The 24,198-nt window shown below is 41.1% G+C and overlaps 1 protein-coding gene across 1 annotated transcript; it reads left to right on the top strand.

Moving 5' to 3' along the window:
* The first annotated feature begins 18 nt into the window (after positions 1–18).
* On the top strand, positions 19–23,780 carry LOC120043979 (beta-1,4 N-acetylgalactosaminyltransferase 1-like). The gene is made up of 10 exons (XM_038988574.1): positions 19–83; positions 11,738–11,881; positions 12,222–12,328; positions 12,470–12,507; positions 14,720–14,897; positions 14,997–15,083; positions 17,991–18,172; positions 20,982–21,125; positions 22,013–22,244; positions 23,299–23,780. Exons 1-10 carry the CDS (start codon positions 19–21, stop codon positions 23,481–23,483), a joined length of 1,362 nt encoding a protein of 453 aa, XP_038844502.1. The 3' UTR covers positions 23,484–23,780.
* The last annotated feature ends 418 nt before the right edge of the window (positions 23,781–24,198 follow it).

The following is a 24,198-nucleotide window of genomic DNA, read 5'->3' as shown; positions in this document are numbered from 1 at the left end:
ATCTCTTAGAAATTGAAAATGGACCACAGGAAGATTGAGGTGGAGCGCGCCCACAAGACTGGAAAAACCTACCACCGACTCAGGTGACAGGCCCAGGCCGATAGTGGTCAAGTTCCTGAGGTTCAAGGACAATGTAACTGTTCTGGAAAGAGCCAAGAACTTGAGAGGAACGTATATCTTACTCAACGAGGATTATCCTTAAGCTATGTGCCAGAAGAGGAAAGAACTTATCCGAGCAATGAAAGCTGGCAGAGCGTGTGGGGACATTTCTTACATCCGCTATGACAGGCTAATTGTCCACCCTCCCTCCCAGAAGCCTGGAAGGGATGAGAGAGATAAGGTTATGGGTTCGTAGCTTCAACCCCACAGAACACACACACACACACCAATTGATTAAAGGACAGCTGAATGTATATTTTCTTCTCTTGCTTTGTTTGCTCTTTTCTATATTATGTCTATCTCTGATAAGCTACCCAGGAAAGGGCTGAAAATAACCCATATTAATATATGTAGCTGTCACGACTTCCACCGAAGGTGGCTCCTCTTCCTGTTCGGGCGGCGCTCGGCGGTCATCGTCACCGGTCTACTAGCTGCCACCAATCCTCTTTTCCTTTTCTGTTAGTTTTGTCTTATTGGTTACACCTGTTTCTTGTTTGGGTTTTGGTTAGGGCTATTTAAGCCAGTTATGCCCGCCTGCTTTAGTGTGGGCTTGTTCCTCTGTTCGTTTTGTGGATGTGCATTTTCCTTATTTTCTCCGGACTGTTTGGGTCCTGTTTTTGGGCCGGTCATTTGTATGCGCCTGGTGTTTTTGGCATGACCATTTCTGTCACCGGAATAAATACGATTGTCCTAAACCCTCTGCTCTCTGCGCCTGACTCCGCACCCACTACTCCTAGAAGTCGTAACAGTAGCCTTAGAAATAAGTTTAATGAAATCAATAACTTGCTATTATCAGATAACATCCATATATTAGCCATTTCTGAGACTCACTTAGATAATTCATTTGATGATACAGCAGTAGCAATACAAGGATATAACATCTATAGAAGAGCCAGAAATGCTTATAGGAGAGGTGTTTCTGTACATAGTCAGAGCCATATCCCTGTAATGCTTAAAGAAGATCTTATGTCAAGTGTTATTGAAGTGTTGTGGTTGCAGGTTGACTTGGCATGTCTAAAGCCTTTTCTTTTGGGGTGTTGCTATAAGCCACCAAGTGCGAACAGTCATTATCTAAATAATATGTGTGAAATGCTTGATAGTGTATGTGACGTAAACAGAGAGGTCTACATTCTTGGGGACCTGAATAGACTGGTTTTCTTCAAGCTGTCTGCTCAGGAGGAAGCTTCTTACTGTAACCAGTGCCTGTAATCTGGTTCAGCCTACCAGGGTGTTTACAAACACTACAGGAACAAGATCATCCACATGTATTGATCACATTTTTACTAATACTGTAGAACCTTGTTCTAAAGCTGTATCCGTACCCATTGGATGCAGTGATCACAATGTAGTGGCTATATCCAGGAAATCAAAGTTCCAACAGCTGGGCCTAAAATAGTGTATAAGATATCATGCAAAAGATTTGCTGTGACTCTTATGTGGATGATGTTAAAAATATTTGTTGGTCTGATGTGATTAATGAGGGGCATCCAGAAGCTGCACTTGATGAATTTATGAAATTGCTTCTTCCAATTATTGATAAACATGCACCTGTTAAGAAACTGACTGTTAGAACTGTTAAGGCTCCATGGGTTGATGAGGAATTTAAAAACTGTATGGTTGAAAGAGATGGGGGAAAAGGAGTAACTAATAAGTCTGGCTGCATATCTGACTGGCTCACTTACTGCAAATTGAGAAATGATGTGACTAAACTCAACAAAAAGAAGAAGAAACTGTATTATAAAGCCAAGATCAATGATATAAAGAATGATGGAAAAACACTTAGGAGTACTTTAAATGAAATTATAGACAGAAAGACAAATTCAACTCCATCTTTCATTGAATCAGATGGCTTACTCATCACAAAACCTTTTCATGTTGGCAATTATTTTAATGATTACTTCATTGGCAAAGCAGGCAAACTTAGATGACTGTGCAAGTAGAGATACTGGGGTGCAAAGGAGAAAAAATATATATTATCAATATGGGGATGAGGTAGTTGGGTGGGCTAAATAAAGATGAGCTATGTACAGGTGCAATGATCTGTGAGCTGCTCTGACAGCTGATGCTTAAAGCTAGTGAGGGAGATATGAGTCTCCAGCTTCAGAGATTTTTGCAAATCCTTCCAATCATTGGCAGCAGAGAACTGGAAGGAGAGGCGGCCAAAGGAGAAATTGGCTTTGGGGGTGACCAGTGAAATATACCTGCTGGAGCGCGTGCTACTGGTGGGTGCTGTTATGGTGACCAGTGAGCTGAGATAAGGCGGTGCTTTAGCTAGCAAAGATTTATAGATGACATGGAGCCAGTGGGTTTGGCGACGAATATGAAGTGAGGGCCAGCCAACGAGAGCATACAGGTTGCAGTGGTGGGTAGTATATGGGGCTTTGGTGACAAAAAGGTTGGCACTGTGATAGACTGTATCCAATTTGTTGAGTAGTGTTGGAGGCTATTTTGTAAATTACATCGCCGAAGTCAAGAATCGGTAGGATAGTCAGTTTTACGAGGGTATGTTTGGCAGCATGAGTGAATGATGCTTTGTGAAATAGGAAGCCGATTCTAGATTTTATCTTGGATTGGAGATGTTTAATGTGAGTCTGGAAGGAGAGTTTACAGTCTAACCAGACACCTAGGTATTTGTAGTTGTCCACATATTCTAAGTCAGAACCGTCCAGAGTAGTGATGCTAGACGGGCGGGCAGGTGCGGGCAGTGATCGGTAGAAGAGCATGCATTTAGTTTTACTTGCATTTAAGAGCAGTTGGAGGCCACGGAAGGAGACTTGTATGGCATTGAAGCTTGTCTGGAGGTTTGTTAACACAGTGTCGAAAGAAGGGCCAGAAGTATACAGCATGGTGTTCTATGCGTAGAGGTGGATCGAGAATCACCAGCATCAAGAGCGACATCATTGATGTATACAGAGAAAAGAGTCAGCCCGATAATTGAACCCTGTGGCACCCCCATAGAGACTGCCAGAGGTCCGGACAACAGGCCCTCCGATTTGACACACTGAACTCTGTCTGAGAAGTAGTTGGTGAACCAGGGAAGGCAGTCATTTGAGAAACCAAGGCTGTTGAGTCTGTCGATAAGAATGCGGTGATTGACAGAGTCGAAAGCCTTGGCCAGGTCGATGAATACGGCTGCACGGCTGCATTGTCTTTTATCGATGGCGGTTATGATATCATTTAGGACCTTGAGCATGGATGAGGTGCACCCATGACCAGCTCGGAAACCAGATTGCATAGCGAAGAAGGTACGGTGAGATTCGAAATGGTCGGTGATCTGTTTGTTAACTTGGTTTTCAAAGACCAAGACCTTAGAAAGGCAGGGTAGGATAGATATAGGTCTGTAACAGTTTGGTTCTAGAGTGTCTCCCCTTTGAAGAGGGGGATGACCGCGGCAGCTTTCCAATCTTTGGGGATCAAAGCCGATACGAAAGAGAGGTTGAACAGGCTAGTAATAGGGGTTGCAACAATTGCGGCAGATAATTTTAGAAAGAGAGGGTCCTGATTGTCTAGCCCAGCTGATTTGTAGGTGTCCAGATTTTGCAGCTCTTTCAGAACATCAGCTATCTGGATTTGGGTGAAGGAGAAATGGGGGAGGATTGGGCAAGTTGCTGTGGGGGGTGCAGAGCTGTTGACCGGGGTAGGGGTAGCCAGGTGGAATGCATGCCAGTCTCTCTTGGCTAAGGGTTGAGGAGAGACTGAATGCATCACCTCTTCTTTATATAAGAAACATTAATCTGATGAAAATCGCAAATTGTTTGCATAGTCAATTTACACACAGCTCTAACCCCACCAGACATGCCACCAGGGGTCTTTTCACAGTCCCCGAATCCAGAACAATTTCAAGAAAAAGTACAGTGTTATATAGAGCCATTATTACATGGAACTCTGTTCCATCTCATATTGTTCAAATAAACAGCAAACCTGGTTTCAAAAAACAGATAAAACAACACCTCACGGCACAACGACTCTCCCCTGTTGGACGTATATAGTTTGGGTTTATGCATTGATATGTAGGCTACATGAGCCTTTGAAAAAATGTATGTAGTTCTGTCCTTGAGCTGTTCTTGTCTAGTAATGTTCTGTATTATGTCATGTTTCATGTTTTGTGTGGACCCCAGGAAGAGTAGCTGCTGCTTTTGCAACAGCTAATGGGGGATCCTAATAAAATACCAAAATACCAAACAAGATTCTCTGGTCTGATGAAACCAAGATTGAACTCTTTGTCCTGAATGCCAAGCGTCACATCTGGAGGAAGCCTGGCACCATCCCTACAGTGAAGCATGGTGGTGGCAGCATCATGCTGTGGCGATGTTTTTCAGTGGCAGGGACAGGGAGACTAGTCAAGATCGAGGGGAAAATGAACGGAGCAAAGTACAGAGAGATCCTTATTGAAAACCTGCTCCAGAGCGCTCAGGACCTCAGACTGGGGTGAAGGTTCACCTTCCAACAGGACAACGACCCTAAGCACACAACCAAGACAAGGCAGGAGTGGCTTCGGAACAAGTCTCTGAATGTCCTTGAGTGGCCCAGCCAGAGCCCGGACTTGAACCCGATCTAAGATCTTTGGAGAGACCTGAAAATAGCTGTGTAGTGACACTCCCCATCCAACCTGACAGAACTTGAGAGGATCTGCAGAGAATGGGAGAAACTCCCCAAATACAGGTGTGCCAAGCTTGTTGCATCATAACCAAGAAGACTCAAGGCTGTAATCGCTGCCAAAGGTGCCTCAACAAAGTACTGAGTAAAGGGTCTGATCACTTATTGTCACGACTCCTACCGAAGGTGGCTCCCCTTCCTGTTCGGGTGGCGCTCGGCGGTCGTCGTCACCGTCCTACTAGCTGCTACTGACTTTTTCCTCCCCCTCCTTATTTGTTTATTGGTTACACCTGTTTGTGGTTAGGGTGATTAGTGGGGCTTTATGGTGTGCGGGATTGTTTTGTGTACAGGTTGTACATGCTTGTGTGTCACGGTTAGTGTACGTTGTCTTTTTGGATTATTTTGTTCTCGTTAATGTGTTGGAGCATTTACTTGGAGTGGCGTCGTGTTCACCTCTGTGTGATTAAATTAGTACGCTACTCTGAACTCTGTCTCCTGCGTCTGACTCCTTCCTCCACTACACCCCGGGCATTACACTTATCTAAATGTGATATTTACGTTTTTATTTTTCAGAACTTTGCAAAAAAATCTAAAAACCTGTTTTTGCTTTGTCATTATGGGGTATTGTCTGTATTGATGAGGGGGGGGAAGCAATTTAATCAATTTTAGAATAAGGCTGTAATTTAACAAAATGTGGAAAAAGTCAAAGGGTCTGAATATATTCCGAATGCACTTTAAATACTAACATATTTTCAATAATCACATTAACACCATTAACCATGGAATTACGTTATACTAAGTACTTACAAAGCAATATAAAACAGCTCACAGAAGTATTGCTTACCTACGTTACGTTTTTGAAGCACGGTAATGTACGATGAGCAAGTATGCGACTACGTGTCACAGCAGCATGCCGAAAACACATTCACATCTAACTTGCATAGTCTAGGTACATTAATATCAGATGTCTGAGAGGGGGCGGGAGGATACGGACCGTACCTTTCAAAGCACCAAAATAACAAGGGTTACAATAGCATCTCTCTCCATTGAATACAGGCGGTTGACGTCAACAACCCTTATTGAATATTCAAAAAACGATTACAATAATGACATATACACCAATATAAAGAAAGGATAGACGGGAGCTAGACAGCCGCTGTGCTGCTTTCCGGACAACGACTCCCATTGTTAGGGCAGAGAGACGTGTTCCTTGTCAATATATCCATCATCTTTGGTTAACCTTCTGATCATATCTGCTGTGGATTTTATTTTTTCCATAGTTAAATGACTAGACAGACTGGACCATCGTAGAATTGTGTGCAAAAAGGTTTGTATTTTAGCCTTACTTTTCACTAAGCGGTTTTAACATTTTGTTACATTTTTCCGTTTGTATAGACTAGTAGGCTTAAATAGTAAACCTACGGAACATTCATTAAATGAATAGTAAACATTCATATATGCATATTGTCTTATGTAAATGTTTATTATTAATATCATGAATTTGGCGTAGCCTATTATTTATAGGGCTACGGCTATATTATTATAACAAGTTTTTTTGAATTTACATTAGGCTATACAACTTACATTTATTGTGGTTTATCCATTCAATAAGGATCTGTAAGCCATTCTTCAAAATCGGTCGATTTAAAAAAATATATATATATATATATAACTGATATTTATTTACCTAGGCAAATCAGTTAAGAACAAATTCTTATTTACAATGAAGGCCTACCCCGGCCAAACCGTAAGGACTCTGTGCCAATTGTGCATCGCCCTTTTTGTGTCGGTAATTTTGCGAGATATCAAATAAAATGTTATTTGTCACATACACATGGTTAGCAGATGTTAATTCGAGAGTAGAGAAATGCTTGTGCTTCTAGTTCCTACAATGCAGTAATAACCAACGAGTAATCTAACCTAACAATTTCACAACAACTACCTTATACACACACAAGTGTAAAGGGATGAAGAATATGTACAGAAAAATATATGAATGAGTGATGGTACAGAACGGCATAGGCAAGATGCAGTAGATGGTATAGAGTACAGTATATACATATGAGATGAGTAATGTAGGGTATGTAAACATATAAAAGTGGCATTGTTTAAAGTGGCTAGTGATACATGTATTACATAAAGATGGCAAGATGCAGTAGATGGTATAGAGTACAGTATATACATATGAGATGAGTAATGTAGAGTATATAAACATATACAAGTGGCATTGTTTAAAGTGGCTAGTGATACATGTATTACATAAAGATGGCAAGATGCAGTAGATGGTATAGAGTACAGTATAAACATATTAGATGAGTAATGTAGGGTATGTAAACATTATATTAAGTGGCATTGTTTAAAGTGGCTAGTGATACATGCGGCAAATATTGACATAGTAACCATCATATTAAACATGAAGTCACGCGATGGTGTTGTGTGGTACCCCTACTATGACTCAGGAAAGCATTCAGTTTATTAGGCTACAGACATTTACATTTACATTTACATTTAAGTAATTTAGCAGACGCTCTTATCCAGAGCGACTTACAAGTACATACATTCATACTTTTTTTTTGCACTGGTCCCCCGTGGGAATCGAACCCACAACCCTGGCGTTGCAAGCGCCATGCTCTACCAACTGAGCCACACGGACAAAATATGTTATGAACTTCACAGGGTGGTGAAAATTATGTGATGGGTTTCATACTCCAATAAATATCGAGGGTCTTATTCTGGTGAAATTATGATCGATCATTGAGGAATGTTTATCTCGTTACAATATCCCTGTCAATAGGTGTAACCAGACCTCACCTTTTTTTAAATGCAACCTTAATTTAACTAGGCAAGTCAGTTAAGAACCAGTTCTTATTTACAATGATGGCCTACTCGGGCCAAACCCTAACGAAACTATGTCAATTGTGCACCGCCCTTTTTGTGGTAATTTGACCTGATATGCGGCAACTATTGATATAATAACATCATATTAAACATGGAGTCACGCGATGGTGTTGTGTGGTACCCCTACTATGACTCAGGAAAGCATGCAGTTTATTAGGCTACTGATAAAATATGTTATGAACTTCACAGGGTGGTGAAAATTATGTGATGGGTTTCATACTCCAATAAATATCGAGGGTCTTATTCTGGTGAAATTATGATCGATCCTTGAGGAATGTTTATCTCGTTACAATATCCCTGTCAATAGGTGTAACCAGACCTCACCTTTTTTTTAAATGCAACCTTAATTTAACTAGGCAAGTCAGTTAAGAACAAGTTCTTATTTACAATGACGGCCTACTCGGGCCAAACCCTAACGACGCTGGGCCAATTGTGCGCTGCCCTTATGGGACTCCCAATCACGGCCGGATGTCATACAGCCTGGATTCGAACCAGGTACTATAGTGACGACTGAGATACAGTGCCTTTAACCACTGCGACACTCGGGAGCTACCCTTGCTTAATCCAGTTGACTCTCCAGTAGGAAAAATGTGTTTCTCTTTCCTCAGAGCAACATATCTATACGTGCTTTATTTCAAAGGGATATTGTATCTATTCCTTATGTCACAATTGACTGGAATACATTTGTCACTAATATAATGTCGGAACAAATCTATATATCTAATTGTGATAATGGCAAAACTTCATATTCATAAATCTAAATTCACTCATAAAAAAAACAGTCTTCCATGTTTTCTATAAGGAATTTTAGCAGTACATTAAGAACATTCTACATTCTTCCAATAAGAAATCTGTTAAAACAATCAATACGTGCGTATCTTTTAAGGTCTTTGTATAATCTGTAATTTGTTGTTCCCCCCTAGCATATCAAATCAAATCAAATTGTATTTGTCACATGCGCCGAACACAACAGGAGGAGTCCTTAAGTGAAATGCTTACTTACAAGCCCTTAACCAACAATGTAGTTTTAAGAAAATAACCCCCCGAAAAAGATAAGAATAACAAATAATTAAAGTCATTGTCTGTTTGTATACTTATTGTATGTATGTATACTGGTGTTTATGCAATAACATCTGCTAAATGTGTGCATGTGACCAATAACATTTGATAGGAGGAAATTATAGTCCTATAAAGCTTTCCAGTTTCAATGACAATGACAATGACGTGTTGCTCACCCACTGACGGTAGCCGACGCGCTCCTGCCAATAGCCTATCTTTCTCGTTCCGTGTAGTTCGGAAGAAAAAAAAAAAACTATGTTCGCACAATAGGCCTATTTGGACGTTTCTAAATTATTTTCGTTGCCTACAGACAGATAAGTCTTTTTTTATTATTTTTATTATTGAACCTTTATTTAACTAGGTAAGTCAGTTAATAACAAATTCATATTTACAATGACAGCCTACCAAAAGGCCTCCTGCGGGGACGGGGAAGGGATAAAAAATAAATGATATTAAAATATGGGACAAAACACACATCACGACAAGAGAGACAACACAACACTACATAAAGAGAGACCTAAGACAACAACATAGCATGTTAAACAACATAACATGACAACAACAACACAACATGGCAACATCACAAAACAGAGTATAAACATGATTGGGCACAGACAACAGCACAAAGGGCAAGAATTTAGAGACAACACAATACATCATGCAAAGCAGCCACAGCAGTCAGTAAGTGTCCATGATTGGGTCTTTGAATGAAGAAATTGAGATAAAACTGTCTAGTTTAAGTGTTTCATGCAGCTTGTTCCAGTAGCTAGCTGCAGCGAACTGAAAAGACGAGTGACCCAGGGATGCGTGTGATTCAGGTCACGAGAGGTACCGAATTCTGGAAAATAGGTTCCGGAACGAAACAGGCCAAAACTGAAATGTATTTCGATATGATTATTATTCTAACAATATTTCCGCATAAAGACGATTCCACCGCCATTTCTTGCATAATTACTTTTACAGACACAAAAAGATCCCACCATGTCAACGAACAAATTCGGTCGGCATTTATAAAATTGTACCAAAACTTCCTGTTTTCATCACAGCTGTCATTACTTTTTTTATATATGGTATGCCTTGATTTGCATAAAAACTTGCAGAAAAACTGTGGTTGGAAACGTGGTGATTGAAACATTTGGCAAAAGCTGCTACTAACACTTCACTTTTGCACTTTATTTAAACTCAGCAAAAAAAGAACCCTGTCATCCAAATAACTTCACAGATCTTCATTGTAAAGGGTTTAAACACTGTTTCCCATGCTTGTTCAATTAACCAAACAATTGATAAGAAAGTAACAGCTTACAGATGGTAGGCAATTAAGGTTACAGTTATGAAAACTTAGGACACTAAAGAAGCCTTTCTACTGACTCTGAAAAACACTAAAAGAAAGATGCCCAGGGTCCCTGCTCATCTGCGTGAACATGCCTTAGGCATGCTGCAAGGAGGCATGAGGACTGCAGATGTGGCCAGGGCAGTAAATTGCAATGTCCGTACTGTGAGACGCCTAAGACAGCACTACAGGGAGACAGGACGGATAACTTATCGTACTCGCAGTGGCAGACAGGATACAGGATGGTAACAACAACTGCCCGAGTTACACCAGGAATGCACAATCCTTCCATCAGTGCTCAGACTGTCCGCAATAGGCGGAGAGAGGCTGGACTGAGGGATTGTAGGCCTGTTGTAAGGCAGGTCCTCACCAACAACGTCGCCTATGGGCACATACCCACCGTCACTGGACCAGACAGGACTGGCAAAAAGTGCTCTTCACTGACGAGTCGCGGTTTTGTCTCACCAGGGTTGATGGTCGGATTCGCGTTTATCGTCGAAGGAATGAGCCTTACACCGAGGCCTGTACTCTGGAGCGGGATCGATTTGGAGGTGGATGCTCCGTCATGGTCTGAGACGGTGTGTCACAGCATCATCGGACTGAGCTTGTTGTCATTGCAAGCAATCTCAACTCTGTGCGTTACAGGGAAGACATCCTCCTCCCTCATGTGGTACCCTTCCTGCAGGCTCATCCTGACATGACCCTCCAGCATGACAATGCCACCAGCCATATTGCTCATTCTGTGCGTGATTTCCTGCAAGACAGGAATGTCAGTGTTCTGCCATGGCCAGCGAAGAGCCCGGATCTCAATCCCATTGAGTACATCTGGGACCTGTTGGATCGGAGGGTGAGGGCTAGGGCCATTCCCTCCAGAAATGTCCGGGAACTTGCAGGTGCCTTGGTGGAAGAGTGGGGTAACATCTTTCAGCAAGAACTGGCAAATCTGGTGCAGTCCACGAGGAGGAGATGCACTGCGGTAATGCAGCTGGTGGCCACACCAGATACTGACTGTTACTTTTGATTTTGACCCCCCCTTTGTTCAGGGACACATTATTCAATTTCTGTTAGTCACATGTCTGTGGAACTTGTTCAGTTTATGTCTCAGTTGTTGAATCTTATGTTCATACAAACATACATACATTTACACATGTTAAGTTTGCTGAAAATAAACGCAGTTGACAGTGAGAGGACGTTTCTTTTTTTGTTGAGTTTATATATATGATGGCAATAACGCTGACTCAACCAGTTTGTTTCCAGTGGGTAGCCCCTTCAAGAATTTACATTGCTTCCCTGGTCAGAATTTGATGCTCTTGTCTTCTACAGATGGGCAGTCTTCAACAGATGGGTAGAGGCAAGAAGATACTTGTCCTAGCTATTTTCTGTCTGTCAGCATCAGCGATGTACTCCTTCATATTCCACTATAGCACAACAGAGGAAGACACAGATCAATTAGTTCCTCAGCAAATAAGGTACATTTTATTTTTCAGCAACTGTTTGTTTTAACTAAGTTATCGTGAAGGCTGAAATCCCTTAGACATTTCAAAATGTAAAGGTACAACATACTTGTTTTTAAGACAGTGCTGCCATCGTGAAAATCAATAAAGTACTATATCAGTTTTAAAATTGTATATCTTCAGCAATGGAACCTGTCCAGTTCTTGTAGATGATGTTCTATTTGTCCCTGTGAATCAATAGAGCCTTACCATCCACCAGTCCCAGACAACCCAATTGCACCTGTCAGGGAAGCGGAGTGTTTATACTGAAAGATCATCTTCCAAAAGACCAGTATGATGACATAGTCAAACGAAGAGCTGAGGAGTACAGGAAGCATCATATCAGGTGGGTAAAATACTACAAATGTAACCTGGTGTTACGGAAATCAAGTAGCTTGCTTAGCGAGTAACCCTTTCCCCCCGATTCGACTCATACCAGGCTCGAACTCGGGACCTCTGCTTCGCAAACACTCGTGACCGCCCTCCTTAATAACAACATTTCAAGCTAACTGTGGAGTTTGTTTATTGCACTTCTTAACGCCGTTACACTGGCAAGCAGGTCATTTCTGGACATGGTATTCTTCCATTTCAAGAAGAATATCCACTAAGTTGATTGTTATGTCTTAAATATGCACATGCATGCTGTACTCAGGAAACATTTATGGGACCATTTGATCTTCTCCTAGGACAAGCTCCAGTCTGAACAGGCTTATATTTGCTCCATCCAACTCCCCTCTTCAGTATCCAATCCAGGGGTTCACTGTTGTCCCTCTTCGGAAGACATTGATACCAGGTAGCCTATGCAAGAACCGCTTGTTTACGTACCCTCCATCATCAATAAAGAAAAAATGTATACCGTATGTTCTCTGCAAAGCAGTTACACAATAGATTAGTAACTCAATATTTAAATTGTGCTATAAAAATATTATTTCAGGTTTAGCTCTCCATGCAGCAAAAAGACAAAATTACAAGGTTGGTTCGAAAACGCTTTGAATGGATAATGGCCTTGAGGGTCTCATGTTCTCCATGTTGTAATGAACAAGTGTTTGTTGGTGTTTGATTGGAATCTTTGGTAAGACTTTACAGTAAGGGTAAGGGCAGGATACAAACAATGTCAATTTTACCCTTAATGTTAAGAGTTACCCGCTCTTTTTGGTGGTGGTTCTTTACAACAGGTGTCATATCTACCATTTTCTGCTTAGCTTTTACTTCATGTAGGGGAGAACCGGGATGAAAGTAACACTTAGTTTTTTCCTATTTACTCAGAGATCGATAGTGCTAGAGAAACCATATTTTATGATAAACAACTTACAGTATATATGTCCTCTACCATTAGCAACTGTAATTAAATGTCTAGGACTAATCACTTTTAAATAAAAATACAGAACGAAACTAGCATAATGCTACTTTTGTACTAGCCAGGCGGGTCTAAACTAAAACAGGTTTGGGTCAAAATTAACAGCTGGCCAAAAGTGCACAATATCTGTCTTATTTAAAATTGTTCTGGTTTGTAATGCCCCTTACTTCCAACAAAGGTACTATCAGCCATAGTTTCTTGTTTGTGTCGATTCAATAAATAAGTATATGGGTTCGAAATTCATTCAAATTAACCAATGCGTCAACATCGCAATGTTGCGCAACCCCTATTTTGATTTATTTAGCCTATTAAATCAGACTAAAATTATCACATAATAGCTATATTAACCATCATTTCTTTAATGGAAATGTTCAATGACTATTCATGTTTAGCCCTACTAATCATGACTGTAAATGTTTAGCGCTAGAAACCAATTGTCTTCGTCAAGCGTGCTCCTCGTGTCTTGATAGAATACACATTTATATTCTCTTCACAAATGGCAAACTCGTCATGCTTATCACATTTCCATGGCTTGAGGTAATTGACCCCCAGAATCAAACCACTAACCTGTCGATAAAAGCAAATTGTCAATCAAGGCATTCTTTTTAATGATGTCATATGCCATTTTTAAACATTTAGATAACATTGTGAAAGCAATATGAACTATCAGAGACAATGGCCAGTGCTTAAACATTTTTTTATATTTCATTCCAGGTCATCAATTTTGTCCCACCTGGCTCTCCTGTAACTTCTCCCAGGCTAACACCCAAGACTAGCTAGCATGATACTTAAAACCTATGCTGTCGTTCAGTCACTAGATGGGTTAAGACATATGTAAGCACGACTCTACAACCAAAAAAACATATCAGGGTCCGATGCAGGGAGGTCGTCCTCCGCATTAGGGATGTGCTGATTTCACTACATCATTCTAGCTTCTGTGTTATCTGGGAAAATGGGCATGTTACTTTCGCCCTGTGTTACTTTCATCCAAGTGTTATGATACTTATGATTTGTCCCACAGATGGTTTGTGTATGTTTCTACCGTTGTGACTAGATGGAGTAAGCCTACACCAGCTTAATCTAGTGGACACATCTGTTGTTGACAACTGTAGCATTAGAGCAAACCCTAACCTATTCTCCTAACCTGCTGCTTTATTCACATAACCTGCTGCGTTAGTTCTCCTAACCTGCCACATTAATTATCCTAACCTGCTATGTAAACAAACCATCTGTGATGACAAATCATCAGTACCATCACACCAGTTCTCCCTGTGTTCCTTTCCTTTTTGCAATGAAGTAAGCAGCAAATCTTTTTTCCCCCCACTGGTTCATTCCTCAGTTACGGTATGTCTGTTTGAGACTGCATTGATATGAACAGGATTGACAAGGTAATTATTTTACCTAGCTAACTGCCTTTTTCAAACAGTTACACAAATATTAAAGGCACTAAAGGCACATGTTCAAATTAAAGTTTTACCATGTAGAACAAATTCATCCACCTATTTTTCACATTTGTTTACAAGGACAGAAATGCCAGAAGTTTTGTGCTCCAAAAGATACAAATAATTTTTGAACTATACATCTAAATGCTAAATCTCAATTTGCATAGTGTTGTTCTGCTTCAATCTAACATCTAACAACAAAACTTAATTTGAATACACCTTTGAGGAACTCAATTGATTAGAGAGAGAGAAGTATGCAGATGATAACAAGAACCACATTGATTCAACAACTGTACAATCACATAAGTTCCATAGAAGTGGAAAATGGTCCTTCTCAACCTTTGGCCCGAATTTATGAAAACGCTATGGTGGTATGTACCTGCAGGTGACTCTGAGTGTGTCCAGTGGTGTCCTGGCCATCGAGGCCCTTGGAGAGGGGGACAAAGAGGGACAGGGAGAGAAAGAGATCACTGTCCAGTCTACCAGCCTCTCTGACCTCAACAATCTTCTGGGACAAATTACCTACACCAGCACTGTGTACCGAATGAGAACTGGAGATCTGGGTAAGGCTGTAGATCCAGGTTTCCTACCATACCCATGTCTTCCTCTCTACATGATCTGAGACCATCATATGACACCACCCTTCCCTGCTCTTTCACCAGCTCACTTCACGTTTGAACACCATGAGGCTGTCTTCCCCATTGTCATCCAGCAGACATCAGTGCCTGTTTTATATGACATAGGAAATGGTGAGATCCCCCTTTATTCCCTTGTAATGTAGCTAGTATCTGAAAGTGAAATTGGGGAGAATGAATCAACCATAGGGGGAGGATCAAGACTGGGGGTCAGAGTAGTGGGATATAAATAAAGGGTACACTAAAGATAATGTGATTGTTAATCCATTGTTTTTGGTCATGAAGCTTCTACAGATATGAGCAAATGGCAGCGTCTTTAAAACAGCAAAACTTAGGGCTATCATCAGATACCAAGATTAGGTCATTAGGAAGAACTATGACATCACCCCTCAAACTCAGCAAAAAAGTAACGTCCTCTCACTGTCGACTGCATTTATTTTCAGCAAAGTTAACATGTGTAAATATTTGTATGAACATAACACAATTCAACAACTGAGACATAAACTGAACAAGTTCCACAGACATGTGACTAACAAATGGAATAATGTGTCCCTGAACAAAGGGGGGATCAAAATCAAAAGTAACAGTCAGTATCTGGTGTGGCCACCAGCTGCATTAAGTACTGCAGTGCATCTCGTCCTCATGGACTGCACTAGATTTGCCAGTTCTTGCTGTGAGATATTACCCCACTCTTCCAACAAGGAACCTGCAAGTTCCTGGACATTTCTGGGGGGAATGGCCCTAGCCCTCACCCTCCGATCCAACAGGTCCCAGACGTGCTCAATGGGATTGAGATCCGGGCTCTTCGCTGGCCATGGCAGAACACTGACATTCCTGTCTTGCAGGAAATCACGTACAGAACGAGCAGTATGGCTGGTGGCATTGTCATGCTGGAGGGTCATGTCAGGATGAGCCTGCAGGAAGGGTACCACATGAGGGAGGAGGATGTCTTCCCTGTAACGCACAGCGTTGAGATTGCCTGCAATGACAACAAGCTCAGTCCAATGATGCTGTGACACACCGCCCCAGACCATGACGGACCCTCCACCTCCAAATCGATCCCGTTCCAGAGTACAGGCCTCAGTGTAACGCTCATTCCTTCGACGATAAACGCGAATCCGACCATCAACCCTGGTGAGACAAAACCGTGACTCGTCAGTGAAGAGCACTTTTTGTCAGTCCTGTCTGGTCCAGCGACGGTGGGTTTGTGCCCATAGGCGACGTTGTTGGTGACGTCTGGTGAGGACCTGCCTTACAACAGGCCTACAAGCCCTCAGTCTAGCCTCTTTTAGCCTGTTGCGGACAGTCTGAGCACTGATGGAGGGATTGTGCGTCCCTGGTGTAACTCGGGCAGCTGTTGTTGCCATGTACATGTCCCGCAGGTGTGATGTTCGGATGTACCGATCCTGTGCTGGTGTTGTTACACGTGGTCTGCCACTGCGAGGACGATCAGCTGTCCGTCCTGTCTCCCTGTAGCGCTATCTTAGGCATCTTATTGCCCTGGCCACATCTGCAGTCCTCATGCCTCCTTGCAGCATGCCTAAGGCACGTTCACACAGATGAGCAGGGACCCTGTGCATCTTTCTTTTGGTGTTTTTCAGAGTCAGTAGAAAGGCCTCTTTAGTGTCCTAAGTTTTCATAACTGTGACCTTAATTGCCTACCGTCTGTAAGCTGTTAGTGTCTTAACGACCGTTCCACAGGTGCATGTTCATTAATTGTTTATGGTTCATTGAACAAGCATGGGAAACAGTATTTAAACCCTTTACAATGAAGATCTGTGAAGTTATTTGGATTTTTACGAATTATCTTTGAATGACAGGGTTCTGGAAAAGGGACGTTTCTTTTTTTTCTGAGTTTATAATGAAAATATGAAAGCGGCGCAAACATGCTGTCAGCTTGCCAACTTCAACATACCATAACTCTACTTCCTCCATTCCTGAAAATTGGGCTTTAAGCATCTTCATTGTGAGCTGCACAATCTCTGCTGGTTTACCAACTTCAACATGCCATCACCTAACTGCTATCAGCAATGCTGGTGTATTGACATAGTCAGGTCCAAAAGTATTGGCACCCTTGATAAAGATGAGCTGAAAAGACTATAATATAAAAGTGAGTTGCTGTATATTGTATGCAAGAAAAGAGAGGAAAATTCTGTTATGTTATAGTAATACAATTGCTCAGAGAATGAGATTTTGTTTAAGAACTAAAAAAGCTGGGGTCAAAATGATTGTTTTCAACATTCCTCCATACAGAATCTTTGATATCCTTCGTGCTGGTACTTGGTAAAGTTCATGATGCCATTGACCTTAATAAGGGCCCCTGGACCAGTGGAAGCAAAACTAGCCCCATAATATCAAAGATCTACCACCATGCTCAATGGGTGATTATGATATTTGGGTGACATATGGTGAGTATGCAGGCCATTGAAGAACTGGGGCATTTTCAGCTGCCAGGAATTGTGTACAGATCCTTGCGACATGGGGCTGTGCATTATCAAACATAAGGTGATGGCGGCGAATGGCACGACAATGGGCCTCAGGATCTCATCACGGTATCTCTGTGCATTAAATTGCCATCGATAAAATGCTATTGTGTTCGTATTGCACGCTCCCTCAAGACTTGAGACATCTGTGAAATTGTGTTGTGTGATAAAACTGCACATTTTAGAGTGGCCTTTTATTGTTCCCAGCACAAGGTGCACCTGTGTAATGATCATGCTGTTTAATCAGCTTCTTGATATGCCACACCTGTCAGGTGGATGGATTATCTTGGCAAAGGAGAAATGCTCACTAACAGGGACGTAAAGAAATTTGTGCACAACATTTGAGAGAAATAAGCAATTTGTGCATATGGAAAACTTCTGGGATCTTTTATTTCAGCTCATGAAACATGGGACAAACACTTTACATGTTGCGTTTATATTTTGGTTAAGTATACAAATCAAACAGACACGTCCACCTCCAATTGCAGTAGGATCTAGGATGTCGCTGCGTTAAACCAGAGATGATCTCTCATTGCAGATATCAATTACCGGGTGACCATTGTCACCAAGACGTTTCTGAGATACACCGAGCTGCAGGTCCTCATCAGTAGCATAAGGACCTATTACAAGGACATCAAAATCATCATCGCCGACGACAGCCTGGAGCCACAGAAAGTGAACGGCTCCAACATTGAGCAGTACATCATGCCCCCAGCACAGGTACAAGCTGGTTTTGGTCAAATTGAAAACCTCAAAGTGGACATTCAATGTGAATTGATGATGGACATAACATACATGTTGAGCATGTGTGATTGAATTTCTGAGTTGAAAGGAATAGAAAAAAGATTTTATTGAATTGTTATTGTCAATTATTGTGATGTGCATGTCTTAAATAACCCAGGTATATGTATTTGTCTCCAGGAGCAGATCAGTGCAATAAGGCAACCTGCCATCGACCTACACTTATAGTAGTAGGATCTTAATTTGAGCCAGTTTGCTACAGCAGGAAAATAATCCTGCAGCAACAGGAAATGTGGATTATAATAAATGGACATTTTTTGTAGGGATTGGTGCTTCTTTCGTTAGGGAAAATTAAGTCTGAAGTTTTAAAGTGCAAATTACAAGCGTTAGCTGTGCAAGAAAATTCTCAGCAACAGAAGAGTACATTTATATCCTACATATTGTTACATTCGAATTCCCAGAGTAAAACACTCAACGGACATTATCAAAGCTTAACCAAGTTTATTCTTCCCAGAGGATCAATACAGCTGCATTAGACAAAACATGCTTCCACCTCCACAAGTATATATACTCCAATTTAAGCACTCCTCCTTCTCTCCAATCTTTACATCTTTTATGGTTTGACAGGAAGACAAAGTGATGGGGTAATAAACCATTTCTTCTCCCTTAAGGTGATCTAACCTGACCTCAACCCCCTTGATGCCTAATCCAAAGCTCTCCACCCGTATCACCTATAGCAATACTGTGACTTCCTCCTGTCTACCCAGCACATTCCACAGCCATCTGGCTCGTACAGATAACCATTAACTTCTGATCTAAAATCACTTTGTTTATTTACAAAGTGATTCCGGAACAAGAACAACAGTACTGCCATCAACCGTCTACCTTATGGGACAGCTTAAAACAATGCTGCCCCATCCACAGCTCGATCCAAAATGCCTCTCCATGAACTGAAAGAGAGGCTCCTTTTGTAGGGCTAGCCCCTCCCCTCAGAACAATTAACACTAATTAATTAAGCAATTAACTATACAAACCTACATTTTCCATGAACTAAACCTACTAAAGGATATACCTTGCAACACGTTTTTTAAACAATACCACAACATAACATTTACAACATTACATCACTACTGACGAGCCATTTGGGACAGGCACTATAAAGTCAGCCCAATTCCGTTAGCTCGGGTTCTTTTCCAGCATACCCGGAAGCTACAGAGATGGAGAGAGAGAGGAACAGAACAAACAAACAAAGCGCTCATCCACAACATTGATAAGTATAATAAAATATTGCATATCTTAAATATGAACACTGACAAGTGTGAAATGTATGTACTAAGACAGAAGTTAATTTGTGTGTCGACCCACATTGTTAACTTATCTTATAACGGAGCAGGGAGGAGTGATGAATGTGTGCGTGCGTTAAAGTACCAAATGCTGCCCGCGGCCAGTGGGACTTCTACGTCACACAGTCTCTATCACCCCTCAGATACTATAGTCTTACTTCTGATGTAGCATGTCTCTGGGAAAGCATTGTTCCAAGTTTAACCCAGAATCCAACAATATGTAACAAACTCCAGTCGGCCACACTGGAATTGAATAAAAATACATTTGAGAAGAACGCAGACAACCACCAAAGCCTTGAGGAGTTTGAACTGTCACTATCTGTAGCAGCAGTCAAACAAATGAACATGTTTATAGCCTTCGCAAGCATGCACGTTTATTTAGATGACGTCACATACGTTTTTCTCATTCATGGTGGCTATTGTTGAAGCAAAAGGTCTGTTTAAAGGGCTGCGTTTACACAGGTCTTTTGACCAATCATATCAGCTCTGAAAAAGAGTTCGGACATATAAAGTTTGAATGTGAACTACTTCTAAGAGGCAAACATTCAGTTGTTCCGAACACACTTCACTCGCGCTAAAGAGGGAGGCTCGCTGGGCTGGTGGTATCACATACGCACATCCAATACCTCTGGGACGCTGATTTAAGGTGTTTACATATCCTAATCATTCGAAAGATTGCCCAGATAACCAGGTGTTTTAATCAGCGTATGCTTACTTCGATCTTGACCTTACGCCAATTAAGATAAACAGAGTAAGGCGTTTACATGACTATTGCATAATCTGCCACTGCCATAATCAGTTTAATATCCAATTATTAGTGTGCATGTAAATGTAAACTGATTAGTGTGCATGTAAACTCACTGATTGAAGTGGATTTAATAACAAGTGACATCAATCGGGGATCATAGCTTTCTCCTGGATTCACCTGGTCAATCTCTGTCATGGAAAGAGCAGGTGTCTGCCCATTTGTTAGACATCTGCAGCTGCTAAAGAACATTCTATTTCAGTTAGTGCAGGGTTTCCTTTCCTATGTTATACGGGTGTAGGATCTTAATTTGATCACTGTTGCTGGGAATTTTCCTGCGCTGCAGAAAATACAGATGAGCTTTGGGAATTACATAAATTCACTGAAAACCCGGACTAACACATGGCTATATTAACAGTATTGCACTTTTTATGTAGTGTAATTTTGGCCAGCTAATAGCCTAACCACCAATCAAGCAACATTATGTACTAAACATTCAAATTCCTTTGCTGCAGGACTATTTTGCAATGACAATGCTGGTCAAATTAAGATCCTACATCTGTATGCCTTTTGAATCCTGCACCCAAAGACTTTTGTTGATGAACATTCTGCAGTTACCATTCTTTTATAGGATAAAAAAAAAAAAATCACAGATAGGCACTGCTACAAAGTAATTTTGAGGACATTTTTCTTCCCAAAGGGCTGGTTTGCTGGCAGGAACCTGGCTGTCTCTCAGGTCACTACCAAATACTTCCTCTGGGTCGATGACGACTTCCTGTTCACAGACCAAACCAAGATTGAGAATCTGGTGGAGGTGATGGAGGCCACCCCAGAACTAGATGTGGTGAGCAGAGTAACTTTAGCCTGATCCCCGATCTGTCACCAGACTAGAACAAGTATTACCTGTTTTGCTTAGACTTGGGCTGGAACTCAGTGGTAACACAACTCTCAACCAACACTTTTTCTTTACAATATTGATGGTGTCAAGGTCTTCCCCTCCAGTGAGGTTCAAAACCTTGGTGTGATACTTGACAACCAGCTCTTGTTTGAGGCCCTCATCAAATGTGTGACCAAAGTCCAATTTTTCCATCTATGGAACACTGGCAGGTTACGACCTATGCTGTCACAGTCTGCAGCTGAGCCACTCACCCACTCCTTTATCTCATCCTGTCTGGACTATTGTAATGCCCTGTTTATTGGTACATCTGCCAAGTGCCTAAACAGGCTACAATATGTCCAAAACTGTGCTGCACGTGTTTCAAGGACCTCTGCTATCCGACAACACATGAATATAGCTTTGTTTGTTGTCTGTGTTCCAGAGTCTTGGAAAAAAGGGTCCCAGAAGGGTTCTACAGCTGTCCCCATAGGTTAAACCAATTTGGTTCAAGGTAGAAATCTTTTTGGTTACGGGTAGAACCCTTTTGGGTTCCATGTAGAACCCTCTGTGGAACAGTTATACTACATGGAAGCAAAAAGGGTTCTACCTAGAACTAAAAATAATTATTCAAAGGGTTCTCCTATGGGGACAGCAGAATAATAATTTTAGGTTCTAGATACACTCTTAGAAAAAAAAAGTGGTATGTGTTTTTCTGTGTTTTGGATTGTTTTTATTGTACATTTTTCCTACGCATTGGGTCTGAGAAATGCGCTTTACAAATGAAATGAAGAACTATTATTATTATTATTATTACTACATGTGAACCTGCTCTGTTCTCTGCCTCCTGTGATCAGGTGGGCGGCTCTGTGGCAGGCCATGGCCAGTTCTACTTCTCTTTGGTGTACGAGGAGGGTAATGGGGAGGACGGGGGTTGTCTGAACAGAAAGGGTGCAGTGAAATACCAACCTGTTCCAGGCTTCCCCACCTGCTCCTTCACCAGCGGGGTGGTCAACTTATTCCTTGGTCGCACAGATGCTGTGCGCAAAGTGGGCTTTGACCCCCGGCTGAAGAGAGTGGCGCACTCAGGTGGGCTTCATTACATTTTCATTTATTTAACCTCTATTTATCCAGGAAGTCCCACTGAGGTTTGAAGATCTCAATTAGGAGGGATATTATCATTATATATATATATATACAGTACCAGTCAAAAGTTTGGACACACCTACTCATTCCTTGGTTTTTCTTTATTTTTACTATTTTCTACTTTGTAGAATAATAGTGAAGACATCAAAACTATGAAATAACACATATGGAATCATGTAGTAAGCAAAAAACTGTTAAACAATTACAAATATATTTTATATTTGAGATTCTTCAAAGTAGCCACCCTTTGCCTTGATTACAGCTTTACACACTCTTGGCATTATCCTCTTCACTTATCCTCTTCACTATTATTCTACAATGTAGAAAATAGTAAAAATAAAGAAAAACCAAGGAATGAGTAGGTGTGTCCAGACTTTTGACTGTTGATATATATATTTCCTTGATTATTTTAGGAGGGAGACTTGGCCAATATGTATTCTGTATGTAGATATACAGTATGAGAAGTGCACAATGTGTATGACAGAGGTATCGTATAATATATGTATAATGTTGAGTGTGTAATGTACAGTCAGTCTATTTTGTACTGTATATAGCAGTACTTTGTGTCTAAGACAATTTTCCCACCAGGGACATTAAAGTTCATCCTGTGCTAAGAGGGCAGTTAAAAGCCCAGTAAAAACAGTGACACACATTTTACATTTACATTTTAGTCATTTAGCAGACACTCTTATCCAGAGTGACTTGCAGGAGCAATTAGGGTTAAGTGCCTTGCTCAACGACACATCGACAGATTGCAGCAAGTCTGTAAACTATGCCAATAGGAAATCTGGAAAGCTGTGTCAATAAGAAAGACAGATGGACAAATTTGAGGTTCAGTTTCAGTGTTGTTGGGTTAAGTGTGGTAAGTTTTGAAGAAGTCAATTGTTTCTACAGGTGATTATTATGATGTTGCTGATATTACGCTTAAGGCACTGCTCTGTCTTTGGTAATTCATCTTTGGTCCATTCCATTTCCCCTGTCCATATGTCTGTTTCAGAGTTCTTCATGGATGGGTTGGGCAGTTTGCTGGTTGCCAGCTGTAGTCATGTCAGCATCGACCACCAACCCAGAATTGAAAACGCAAAGTACTCGTCGTTCCGAAATCAAAAATCAAAAGACGCAGAAGACAAACTAGCCCACCACTTCTTCAAGAACCACCTGAAATGTGTCCGTTATGGATAGTCTGGACCACAATGACAAAACCATTGATGCCATTCTTTGTGATGCACCTGATTGTTTTAATGGTGTGATTGATATGAGTGAAAGCCATATGGGTTACATTTTCCAACCGGATGATTCAACAGTGAAGATTTTCACACACAACTGCCTCAACACTCCTTTTTTAGCCAAAAACCTGGAGTTTTTCTCCTTCATTTCGCATGAGAGAATGGCTTAAGATAAGACTTTTGCTCTGTCAGATCGAACAGGCCCAGGAATGAAATAGCTCTTCCTCTGGACCTCTGTCTCTACCCCCCCAAAGGGGGGTGTGTGTGTGTGTGTGTGTGTGTGTGTGTGTGTGTGTGTGTGTGTGTGTGTGTGTGTGTGTGTGTGTGTGTGTGTGTGTGTGTGTGTGTGTGTCTTGGTTGCATTGGGAGGTGTCAGGTTACACGCTATGGGTTTACAAGCAGAGGAAAATACTCAAGGACTTCTTTCTAAATAAAAATACATTTAAAAACATTCTTTACAACAAAAATTATAATTATACATTACCATTCAAAGTTGAGGTCACTTAGAAATGTCCTTGTTTTTGAAAGAAAAGCCAATTTTTTTTGTCCATTAAAATAACATCAAATTGATCAGAAATACATTGTTAATGTTGTAAATAACTATTGTAGCTGGAAACGGCAGATTTCTATGGAATATCTACATTGATATACAGAGGCCCATTATCAGCAAC

The sequence above is a fragment of the Salvelinus namaycush genome, chromosome 3 (genome assembly GCF_016432855.1).
Source record: "Salvelinus namaycush isolate Seneca chromosome 3, SaNama_1.0, whole genome shotgun sequence".
NCBI lineage: Eukaryota > Metazoa > Chordata > Actinopteri > Salmoniformes > Salmonidae > Salvelinus > Salvelinus namaycush.
Note: the sequence above shows the minus strand (reverse complement) of the source record. Positions and strands in the feature narration are given on the sequence as shown.

Coding starts and splice junctions, on each gene's coding strand:
- LOC120043979 (XM_038988574.1), top strand. CDS start 19: ATGGACCACAGGAAGATTGAGGTGGAGCGCGCCCACAAGACTGGAAAA. Junction 18,173..20,981: donor ACATCATGCCCCCAGCACAG/GTACAAGCTGGT, acceptor TTCTTCCCAAAG/GGCTGGTTTGCTGGCAGGAA. Junction 21,126..22,012: donor CCACCCCAGAACTAGATGTG/GTGAGCAGAGTA, acceptor TCCTGTGATCAG/GTGGGCGGCTCTGTGGCAGG.